This window comes from Oncorhynchus tshawytscha, linkage group LG03 (assembly GCF_018296145.1).
Source record: "Oncorhynchus tshawytscha isolate Ot180627B linkage group LG03, Otsh_v2.0, whole genome shotgun sequence".
Lineage (NCBI taxonomy): Eukaryota > Metazoa > Chordata > Actinopteri > Salmoniformes > Salmonidae > Oncorhynchus > Oncorhynchus tshawytscha.
In genome coordinates this window covers 25,652,066-25,664,056 of record NC_056431.1, presented here as the reverse complement: position 1 = coordinate 25,664,056, position 11,991 = coordinate 25,652,066, and the positions used below count along the sequence as shown (strand labels likewise).

At 44.5% G+C, this 11,991-nt stretch overlaps 1 protein-coding gene across 3 annotated transcripts; it reads right to left on the bottom strand.

The window, feature by feature from the left end:
* Positions 1 to 294: 294 nt before the first annotated feature.
* On the bottom strand, positions 295 to 11,901 carry LOC112246544 (ubiquitin carboxyl-terminal hydrolase 5-like). Of its 3 annotated transcripts, none has more exons than XM_042313028.1 (20): positions 11,613 to 11,901; positions 10,849 to 10,977; positions 10,421 to 10,484; positions 9,956 to 10,083; positions 9,355 to 9,500; positions 8,835 to 9,019; positions 8,494 to 8,588; positions 7,971 to 8,164; positions 7,709 to 7,780; positions 7,011 to 7,101; positions 6,727 to 6,852; positions 6,490 to 6,643; positions 6,147 to 6,321; positions 5,737 to 5,825; positions 5,276 to 5,461; positions 4,762 to 4,905; positions 2,217 to 2,359; positions 1,770 to 1,920; positions 1,333 to 1,417; positions 295 to 1,119 (listed from the first exon to the last, which is right to left on the bottom strand). In XM_042313028.1, the coding sequence occupies exons 1-20, from the start codon at positions 11,718 to 11,720 to the stop codon at positions 1,026 to 1,028; spliced, it is 2,559 nt and encodes an 852-aa protein (XP_042168962.1). In that variant the 5' UTR covers positions 11,721 to 11,901; the 3' UTR covers positions 295 to 1,025. The 3 variants fall into 3 exon arrangements, with proteins under 3 accessions (XP_042168962.1, XP_042168952.1, XP_042168967.1); XM_042313018.1 differs by having other exon boundaries at positions 10,421 to 10,487; positions 11,613 to 11,899; XM_042313033.1 differs by having other exon boundaries at positions 5,333 to 5,461; positions 10,421 to 10,487; positions 11,613 to 11,898.
* Positions 11,902 to 11,991: the final 90 nt, after the last annotated feature.

The following is an 11,991-nucleotide window of genomic DNA, read 5'->3' as shown; positions in this document are numbered from 1 at the left end:
TAAAATGAGCCAAAATGTAGTATGGTGGCAGGTGTAACTGATATCAACCAATTAACCCCCACAATGATCCCACTCCCACCCTGTGATGAAGACAAGACCTATGGTTGCACTCTCACTAGTGTCACTGGCATGTAACAGCCCTCTGGAAGATGTTGAGTCTGTGGCCTGATGCCAGTGCGGAGCACCATGACTAACCTGGTATCCCCGTCTCTTCAGCGAGAGCCTGAATATAAGGACCCAGCGCAGCATGGCCACTAGTCACATCCATCTCAAGACAATCACACAACAAGCAGGGGCAGCACAAAGACATCTTTATTTGTCAGAGCAGAAGTAACAAAGGAATTCATTTGAGCAAAATAAACAAAACAAAAACCAGCCAGATATCACCCTCACCACACTTGAAAGAACCCGTTTAGTTTTTATTTTACTTTATTTAGTTTTTTTTTTTTTAAATACAAATTTTATTTTTTTGTATTTTATTAACTTTTTCCTCTCTATTACTGTGGATGCCAAACTTATGAAAATGCCATGTTGGAACACAGAAGGGGGAGAGAAGGGAGGCAGTGCTTGGCTTAAGAAGCAATAACAATACAACGGATGCTAGTCAATAAGTGGCATGTTGTTCAGGGAAGGGGGGGTGGGATGGGAACATTGTTGCCATAGACACTGTATAATGATTACCAGTATCTATCACGAGTTGATTGGTGTCAGTTGCAAGATGAGTATAGACTTAGAAGGGGTGAATACACCAGCAGCCTTCCACCAACACTACTGTGTTTGTAAAAAGTGGAGGGGGGGAAAAAAAAAATGGGGGAAAAAAACTTCTCCTTTAAAACACCCCATCCATTCCACTTGCCTGTGTCTGCGTACATAGCTGTGGGAAAAGTGTATTTATTTAAACCCTACATTTGTCAGTTCAGAAGCGTGTGTCAGAGCATTCTTAGTAGCTCAGTGTGTGACAGTGTGTATATGTGCATGTTGGCGACCCTCTTCCCCTCCCTAAGTGAAACTCTGCCCCCCTCCGTTCACTCGGTGACTCTCCGGTAGAAGTAGAGGTAACCCAGGTCCTTGGGTGGCTTCTCTGAGGCACACACTTTCTGATCGTTAAAGATAACCCACCTGAGAGAGAGAAGAGAGAGAGAGACAGAGAGAGTGAGAGAGAGAAAAAAAGACATGAGAACACAAGAAAAAAGCACTTTAAAGCTTTGTATAGATTGTTATAACCACAGAATCTCATCAGCAACACCACAGAAGTGGGCATTAAGTAGAATGACATTCATTTATAAAAGGAGTGGTTTCTTCCATATGAAATGGAGACAGAATGGCGCTTACTGTTGGTCCTTCTTGATGTGGCAGACGTAGTGGCCACACATAGTGCTCGTGCCCATGTGACTGATGAAGGCAAACAGTTCATACTCTGGAAGAGAGGGAGAGGAGGATAGAGGAGAAAATGGAAGATGTACATAGTAGAGACATCAGTGAGAGTGAATCTATACTGCAATTTGACATAAACTTGAATACAGGGGGTTTTTCAAATTGAAAGACATGGACAGACAACAATTTGGAGTCTGTGCGCATTGTCAAAATACATGTAATATGCTTTCCACAAAGAGTAAATCATTAACTAATAAATGTTGAGGTGGAAAAAAATTAAGTATATTCTTTGTTTTCCGGGAGTGCGTACATAGGTGCTTTGAAGAGAATATTAAAATATGTTCAAATGTCCAATTCAAACTTAACCCACTCCCTTCCTCTCGCTGTTGACTTACTGCCGGGTCCGTCTCGGACTTTAGGCCCAGGAGGGGGCTCCCTGGACCCCTCGCTCTCGGCGGCCGAGCGGCCCCCCTCCGAAACCTCCATGGACTCTAGATCATCCAGGTGGGAGAAGATCCAGTCCACGGCACGCTCTAGGACGTTACTCTGGAAGAGGAGAGGGATAGGAGAGACCACTTGGTTTAAGGTTGGAGACCTGACCAGCAGCACAAATGAAGAATGTATGTGTGAACTTCAACTGTGTGCTAGAATAGAGTATATTGTGCCAAAGGTCTAATCATAGCTGTAAATTCCACAAGGTGAATACAGCCACTGAGCATGTGCGAAATCTCTGCAGTTTTTGTATTATTTTTTAAACCAACATCAAGGAATTCGGTCACTACAGCAGTAGTGAAGGGGAGTTTATTAAATTCATAGTAATGGTAAGGGAAACACCGTCTCACCGTGGCCCTCAGTGCTCGCGTGGCCTGGTCTCGGCTGAAGCCCATGGAGACGATTGTTGCTAGGTGCTCTTCAGAAATGCTCTCTGTGGGCGTGGTCCCGGGAGCGGAGCTGGTGCCCGGCAATACCAAGGGAGAGGAGAAATCTGCAGCCAATCACAGAGGGGGAGGGAACGTGAATACAATGTACACAATGAAATCAATTACATGCTGTCGTGAAATTACCATTGTAAAACATGAGTAACAACGTTGCTGGAAATTATGAACTGGTTCTACTTCACATTCAAACACATGACAGTCCATACCATTTAATTTATGCTTTATAACACCTACTCATTCCAAGGGTTTTTTCTTTATTTTTGCTATTTTCTACATTGTAGAATAGTAAAGACATCAAACTATGAAATAACATATACGGAATCATGTAGTAACCAAAAAAATAAATAAAGTGTTCAACAAATCAAAAATATATTTTATATTTGAGATTCTTCAAATAGCAAGCGAATAGCCCTATTTGGTAAAAGATCAAGTCCATATTATGGCAAGAACAGCTCAAATAAGCAAAGAGAAACGACAGTCCATCATTACTTTCAGACATGAAGGTCAGTCAATAAGGAACATTTCAAGAACTTTGAAAGTTTCGTCAAAGTGCAGTCGCAAAAACCATCAAGGGCTATGATGAATCTGGCTCTCATGAGGACCGCCACAGGAAAGGAAGACCCAGAGTTAACTCTGCTTCAGAGGGTAAGTTCATTCGAATTACCAGCCTCAGAAATTGCAGTCCAAATAAATGCTTCACAGAGTTCAAGTAAGAGACACATCTCAACATCAACTGATCAGAGGAGACTGTGTGAATCTGGCCTTCATGGTCAAAGTGCTGCAAAGAACCCACTACTAAAGGACATCAATAAGAAGAAGAGACTTCCTTGGGCCAAGAAACACAAGCAATGGACATTAGACTGGTGGAAATGTGTCTTTTGGTCTGGAGTCCAAGTTTGAGATTTTTGGTTCAAACCGCCGTGTCTTTGTGAGATGGCCCTGAATTTGTCTGAACCATCTCAGTGTTTCTACTTCCAATAGGGCGCTTCCCCTTTAATTCCCAATTAAATAGCCAGCATCAGCTGCGCAAAAGTGGGGTTGTGATGGTGATGCGAATGTGTTCAACCCTCAGTTCCGAAGCTTCTTTACTCCGTTTGTTTTGTTGTATTTAAAAAGTGCTTTGTAGCCTTGTCTCAACTTTAACCCGGATCCACTCATTTCTTCCTTTGGACTACACATCTCAGTTGGTCTCAGCTGTTTCGTCGTGGCCTTTCTCAGCTGGAGATCTGTTGACGGATTGGATTGTCCGACTGACTGACTACAACTATATTGCATACGGTATTTAATTTGTTTTAGTGTGATGTATACCGTGATGATTTATGTGGTCAGTTGTAGTTGAAGACTTATTGAGAATTGATATTCTTTATGGTTGTGTGGTAAAATAGTTATTGATTGGATGATTGAGACTGGGTTTACTCTACACTTTTATGAATGGACAAACATTGCGTGACTAAGGTCACTTGAGTTCCCTGAACTCCTTTACCGGGCTGGACTCTTGTAGGCCCGAGGTACTGGACTTTTGAGGAACCAGAGCTCGTTGTTTGTTTTATTATGTGTGTGAACATTTATGTTGGTAATACAACCCACGCAAAAGAATACAGCTGTTTTGAAGCTATTTCTAATGTTTTAAGGGTTTATGAAAAGTGTATGTCCATCCTGACTTTTACATGAGTCCTTTGTATTGGTGTAGACTTGACGGACCAGATGGGACTCATTCCCTCCCAAACCAAAAGGAGAAATCAATATTTTCCCTGGTAGGCACAACCTACCTGGCACCCCTATTTACACGCGGTTTGGGTGAACTGATGATCTCCGCATGTGTGGTTCCCACAGTAAAGCATGGAGGTGTTATGGTGCTTTGCTGGTGACACTGTCAGTGATTTATTTAGAATTCAAGGCACACCTAACCAGCATGGCTACCACAGCATCCTGCAACGATACGTCGTCCCACCTGGTTTGCGCTTAGTAGGACTATAATTTGTTTTTCAACAGGACAACGACCCAACACACCTCCAGGCTGTGTAAGGGCTATTTGACCAAGATGTAGAGTGATGGAGTGCTGCACCAGATGACCTGGCATCGACAATCACCCGACCTCAACCAAATTGAGATAGTTTCGGATGAGTCAGACCGCAGATTGAAGGAAAACTCCTTCAAGACTGTTGGAAAAGCATTCCAGGTGAAGCTGGTTGAGAGAATGCCAAGAGCGTGCAAAGCTGTCAAGGCAAAGGGTGGCTATATGAAGAATCTCAAATAAAATATATTTTGATTTGTTTACGACATGATTCCATATGTGTTATTTCATAGTTTTGATGTCTTCACTATTATTTTACAATGTTTTTTGACCGGTAGTGTACATTTCTCAACAAACACCACCCAATTATAGCCCTCCATGACAGACACACGTGTTTTACGGTATATTTGGCAAAACTGATCCTCCGGAACCTACCTGGGTCGTCCATGTGGCCCATGACCCAGTTCATGGCTGCGTCGATTCCAGTATTCCCAGTATAGTACACAGCCTTCCTGCAGGCCTCCAGTGGGAATCCCATCTCACACAACTGGGACACGGTAGAGTCATCCAGGACTGGGGCTGAGAGAGCGAGAGCACGAGGAGGGGAGAGGGGCTAATTATATGGATGCACTCCACAGACGGCAGCAACAATATGGATGTCATGAATGGTCCTAACAACTGCTGAGAAACTGGACATTTGGAGACAGCCAACGAAATAAAAGCACTTTGGCAAACCACATTAAACTCATTCTGGACAATAAGAGCAAAACCAAGTCTCTTGGGATTGAAATGATAACTCACATCACCTCACTGAAAATACAAAACCAAATTTCAAAAAGGTATAAACACAAAAACATGGAGAAAACATAAGAGGGAAAGAAGAAAAGGAAAATATGACGACGGAACTAAGGGATGAAGGAAGGAAAGATCAGAAAGGACAGAGACTGACACAGTAGTGGGGAGTAGAGCGAGTCGTCCTCCTCGTTGCCGTGGGAACCCAGGATACCTGTGACCTCCACGTCAGGGGTCATGAGAGGGGGTGGGGCCACCTCTGGCAGAAGCTCCTCCCCCGGCTGCTGGCCGGTCCCACGGAGCGCAGTCAGGTCCAGCGTGTCGGGAACGTCGATGCTCACGTCTGCAGGGACAAACATCTATTTAGTTGACAGGAACTGTGCCACATTCATCCCACATTTCAGTTCTCACATTAATGGAAAAGTAATTTAAAAATGTGTGGTTCCTTGGACTTGTCAAGCAACTACAATGGAATTTCCCACTTGAATTGAACTGATGTCGTCTGTGATAACCCACAGGTGTAGATGTTGCATGTGTATGTAAATGAAAATAAAATGGTATTCAATACAGAAGATCATGTCGACCTTGTTTACACTGTGTGCAGAGCAGACTACTCACCTAGTTTCTTGGGGACCCAGTCCTGTCCAAAAGTGAACTTCTTAACCTGGATAACCATGTGGTCAGGGAAAGAGGCAAAGCGGGTGGTCCTGAAAGAGGGATGAAGCGGGAGCGAGACTAATTAGAAACTACATTTTCCCTTGGAAAATGCATTGATGGGATGTTTCAATTCAGAGTTTTCCAACTCCAGTCCCCCAGTACAGCACACGTTTTTGTTGGACCCCCAGACAAGCTCACCTGATTCAACTCATTGAGGGCTTGATGACAAGTTGAATCAGGCGTGCCTGTCCGGGGCTATTACAAAAATGTGTGCCGTTGTGGGTACTCGTGGACTGGAGTTGGGAAAGACTTTGACTGGGAAACTGATCGATAGATTGACAGACTGAGTGAATCGTTGTGCGTTGTCATACTTGGTGGCGGTGGTCTTGGCCTGCGCGGCGGAGCTCCAGAAGTCTGTGAGCGTCTCAGGTTCGCTGAGAGCCGCCATGCACGCTGTGAACGGGATACAGGCGCGCACCGGCGTGGGGGGAGGGGCTCCCGACGAGTCTGCCTCCTCACGCCGACGCTCAGCCTCCTGCAGCTCCTCTGATGGAGAGAGGGAGGGATAATTGATGTATTCAATTTAAATAAATGTTATTTTGTGAAGAATATATTTGACTTATAAAAACTTTTTGGTTGACTTATTTAACAAGGCTTCAATAAAAACAAGGGAATTGACACAATAACAAACTACATTTCCCATGAGCCCCTCACCTGTGTTGGTGGCCTGGTCCATGGGCACAGGTAGCTGGAGGATGTAGTCCACCCTCTGCGTGTACTTTGCTTTCTGTGACTGCTGACAGACGATCCTCTCCTCTACCAGGAAACGGAAGGCTTCAGATGGGTTCACCCCCGAACGACAGTTTCTCTGAGGTAGTTAATAAAACAAAACTAAGAAAAGGGGGACAACAGGAGGGGGGAAACCAATGACAGAAGATGGAAAGACTTTACCTCCACCATATTAATGAAGTGTAATAAGAACTCCTGGGCGTCTTGTTGCCGATTGGTGGAGAACTCCGGGTGGCCCCGCCCAACAAGTGCTTTGAACATACGCGCTGCTATGCCAACCTGGTCACCCTGGAAATCAAAAAATGGTTATTAAGACAATGTAAACACAACTGGAAAAACCTTGTCATGTTTGGAGACAGGTGTTTGAGGTGCCAGTGCTACGGTTGCTAGCATTCTGACTTCAGAAGTTTTTCTTAACAATCTTCTTGCGCTTTCCATTCACTTACTCTGGGTTCAGAGCTGGGTTCAGAACCCTCTCCTGGGTCAGGGGCTGGTTTGGAATACTCGCCCGACAACAGACCATAGCCCAGCTTTGCTCTGAAATAAGGAAGAGATGTTGAACACTAAAACAACATTGGAATAAAGTTGTTTTAAGATTTATAAATAGAGGATAATAAAAACAGGAATTACTGATCTACCCGGACAAATCCTATTTCTTAAACTAAACAGTCTTATAAATTAGGGAAAAGTGTTGAAGGAGATTTGGTCTGCAGATAGGGCCGGCTTGCATCCCCCCCAAATACTTAAAAATAAGTGCTAACGATTACCATCCCCGTATCTTATCTAATGCTAGTCTTGGCCATAGAAATGGATAGTTTTTTTCTCAGATAAGTAAACAGTTAGTGACATCTGGTGGAGAAAGGCTGGCCTTCAGACAATGATCTACTGTCCATCCAAACATAACACATGCATCTCACAGTGCCAATGTGTGTGCCATTAACATTTGTATGCCAGTGTGACTAGCTTTGAATACACGTGTGTGTTATAACACTGACACTGTAATACTTCCAGACACAGGTGTGTGTAGTCTCAAGGTTGTTGGGAAAGGGCAGGCCGTTTGACGCAAAATGGATAACAACGTTAAGCTTGTGTGAGTGTGTGCATGCTACACTAAAAAATAAAAACGCATTTGGTGGAAACTCACACTTGGGTTTTGAAGTCCTGGGTGGGGTCGCTTGGAGCTTCATTGAAGATCTTGTCAATGTTGGAGACGTACCTGAGGCGGGGTACACACACACACACGACAGAGGTTTCGTGAGTATTTTGAAGCACTCTTTTTACAATCCGTCTCAATTGCTCTTTATCTCAGGGCCAATGGGCCCTGGTCAAAAGTAGCACAGTAGAATTGGAATAGGGTTGCATCTGGGACGCAGACTAAGAGGTAGAAGTGATAGACGGTTACTGACTTGCTCTGGAAGTCAGGCACGGTGAAGAGGACTTGCATGACCGAGTTGAGGTAGCAGCTGTTGCCCAGGTTCTTCATGCCGGTGAGGCCGGGGCCCGACAGAGGCCGCAGGGTGGCCCCTGACTCCTGGATCACCTCCCACTCCCCCACACGCTGGTTCACCGCTATCTCCAGCTCGGTCATCGTATGCTCCGTCTGCATGGGAGGGAGGGAAAGACAGGTGTCGAGGAGAGAGAGGAGAAACGGGGAAGGAATGGGGAAGACACTGACAGATGAACCAGATGGAGAGGACTGATCACACAGAGTCAGATCTCTAATTTTGTTGTTATAACACAAATATGAGCTATTGAAAATGGGGCCAGGCCAGCTTTGAACACCATTTTGTCGCTAAAAGCACAGGTAAGGCAAGTACGGAAAAGTATAGTCCATATTCATGAAAGAAAATATCTGTCACTAAAGACGACGAGTCAGGAGAGGACCTGCCCATAGAGACCCTGTATCTTTATTGATTTCGACAGTAGTACCTTTTCCATGGTCATCATGTCGATGCCAAAGTGGGACAGGTGTTCGGGGAGCTTTGGATCCAGTACCATATCATCCTCGTCATAGGAGTACACATCTGGAAAGGCCACAGAAGCAAGTCAGACATCAAAAGCTCAAAGAATACAGCCTCTAACCAAGCTACAACTTCCTTTGAGTCTTTTTCCTTGCCAGTGTTCTGTTAATCATTCCCTTTCAATAATTTAAGGGTGTCAATATGGATTCTGTGACTGCTGGAATATTGGGACTAGTAAGAAGTACTTGGTAAATAAAACGGAATTGTGTTGTTTCAAGTGTCCAAGTATTCGAATTGTGTTTCCATCACCTGCGCCGTCGGGGGTGATGGTACCCAGTTTGACGGCTAGAGGGTGTCCCGTCTGCTGGAAGTGCAGGAGGGCATGGTTGTTCCCCCCGGAGCCATCGAAATACCTGCGACCGCAGAACACCCTTCCATCCGACAGGTTCATCCACAGGTTCTCCTGCAGGTCACACACCTCACACCGCCAACCACTGGAAGACAGGGATGGAGCGAAGGGAGAAAGTTGGAGAGGGCGAGAGGCAGAGAGAGAAAGGAAGAATCATCAAATGATGGAGAGGAAGACAGAGGGAGAATGAGAGATTGATTGACAGAGAATGAACATTCACTAAAACATTTATTTAGGCTACATATTGACATACATTATTTAATATATTAATTACACCATCAGACCTTGTATATGATCCAAGTCGAGGATGAAATGAATGGACATTTATGATGCAAAAGGAGCAAAATTGTTGAGTTCCTTTAATGCTGGAATGCTCGTGATATTCTAGCCAATGCCAGCTCAGAACAACAATCCTCTCACCTGGGAGGGATCTTGGTGCCGTTGTTGAGCTGCTTGAGTTCGACAGCGTGCCGGGACTCCGCCCGCACCTCGCCGTCCCACTGCTGCACCTGCAGGGCGTGAGACACTGAGTCTGCAGACATCAGCCCTGCCATGGCTAGAGATACCTAAATGGATATAGAGAAGGTTATAAGCGGTTACAACAAGAATGCATGGACAATCTATATGAAGTGTAATACCTAGAGCAGGGGTCGACAACAGGCTGCCAACGGGACAAAACCATCCCGCTAGTGGTCCCCCCACTACTAAATTCAGATAAAATTAGTTTACTTTAGGAGATCTGTTCCTAAATCCTCCCCACAAAAAAGTGACAGTGTCTCAATTATTTTCAATCTCATTTTGGGCTTAGCTGTGGTCAATTTGCAAAATTATAATTAATTTCCATCTCCCTGACCATTTAAAAAAAGTTTCCGATGCATACACTTACTATGAATGGATTCAAAACTACATGCCCATGGCAATGATAGGGCCTCTTTCTAAACACAGACAAACACACAACACTTAAGACATAATTAGCAAAGTTGAGGTAGCACTTGAAGTGTTCACCCACAAAGTGTCTCACCCGCTCTCTCACAACATCTGGCATGGTGGCGAGGTCATCGGATGTAACTTCCTGTCTATCAGGGAAGAGGACAACCTTTACTTCCTCCTCATACTGCTCCTGCTCAACATTGAACCCTCCCTCGATCCCTGAGACAGAGAGGAGGACGAGTGTAAATAGACATATTATATCAGTTTCATTGATCTATCATGGCAGAGTAATTTCTGAAAGTTTTGGCTACAACCGGATTGAACGGAAAATGTTGGTGTCAGCGTCCCTGAAGGCTAGCCTGTGTACCAGTATGTTTAGCTATCATTCCACTCGGTGTCATCTGCTAAACACATGCTCGTCATGACATGGAATACAAGGAGTGGAATGTTAGTAGAAACAGACTGGTACACAGGCTACCTGGAGGCTGCTTCGGGGTTCTCTTTGCACCCGCCATAGGCCCGTCTGAAAATGTGTTACTGTTAACTCTGCTGTTACCTATGGCTAATCGGGTGGGCTTTTTCTTGGGTGGGTCACCGGATCCAGAGTTCTCATCATCTTCCTTCTGGGGAAAATGACAATTCAGATTTTGTGAATTGTGGAATGTCTCCATCCGCAAGAAAGGTGGTTCATTCATAGTGTATCATTTCTTATAGAGACGTTGAGCAAACCAAACAGAAGTAGCTGCCATTAAAACCAGCTGAACTGGCCTGATGGCACATTGTCATTAGATGCTGCCACTTCCCTGTCATACTGTGTAAAGGTGTATTACTTTTGTACTGTCTAGAGAGCAATAATTTTGATAACTGAAATGTGACACTCAATGTGTTTGTTGTTTGGCCACTATTCAGCCTCAAGTGCCTCTATTGCTGGCTAGACTCTGCCAGACATCAGTAAAAGGTTTGAAGGAACCGTGTGTAACTCACCGGAGCTTTGCGGGTCCGGGAGATGTGCAGGTAAGCCCGCTGTCCACTCCTGGTGTGGTGTCTATCCACATACTGGCTGCCGAACCCAAGGAAACTGTTCATGCACACATACAGGCCTCCTTCACTCTCCTGAAAAATATATATATATTATTTAAAAAATAATGCGAGAACAACATTAAGGTTAGTCATTACGTTGGCTGTCTTGGTAACTAGTTTACCCAACAACCTATTGGATGTAACCGTACAGTAGTTGAAGTTTTCCACGCAACCAACTCATAGCATTGAAGATCATCGTGACAACTGACAGTGTGATTATCTAGCATGCTAACTAGCAAGTGAACTTTAGTTAGCTAAACAGTTGGAATGACACGTCAAGTGGCAGCTATAGTTAGCCAACTGGCTAACTAGCGTTAAACTTGAAAGGTAACGTTGGCTAACTACGTATCGTTACTGTGAGTTCATTGACAACTGGAAATGATGATATTCGGAAATGATTAGACAACCACTGGTTACAGTAGCTAGCTAATGTTAGCTGAATGCTAAAGATGTTAGCTTGCTGGTTAACGTTTCTCAATGTAGCTACAGTAGCTAACGAGTTAACGCGTTAGCTAGCTATTGTTATGACTAGCTAACTACCAACCTAGCCAGCTGTATAACTGGTTATACACAAATAAAATTATTAAAAAACATCCCCAAAGAAAAAGCATATATAAAAGAGGTGTAATTCGAAGCCAATAACGTTAGATGAGAAGATGGTTACTCACCGGAGAAGAAAATGACAAGGCGCATTCGTCTTTGTGGACACGGTCCCCGGGCCTCGGAACCCGGATTGTAGACAAAACCGACATCAAAACATCGCTTACCTCCGCCATCTCAACCTAACTAATTCTGCCTTCCAGTCGGACACTTGTTCCTCTGAGTTTGGACCCCAGCTTTTGATTCTACAGCTTTCACTACTGTCTGTTTGTACTGCTCTTCCCCTCTCTCTCTGTTTGTCCGTCTTCCTCCCAATGAATGGCTTGACGCCTCCCTGTTTGTGTGGACGCCAGGCCGAACGCGCATAGCACGCTCCCAGTAGCGTGATAATCGTAATATATAGAGTACAAACTACCGCACAATTATGCGATGTTGTGTTTGAAAGAG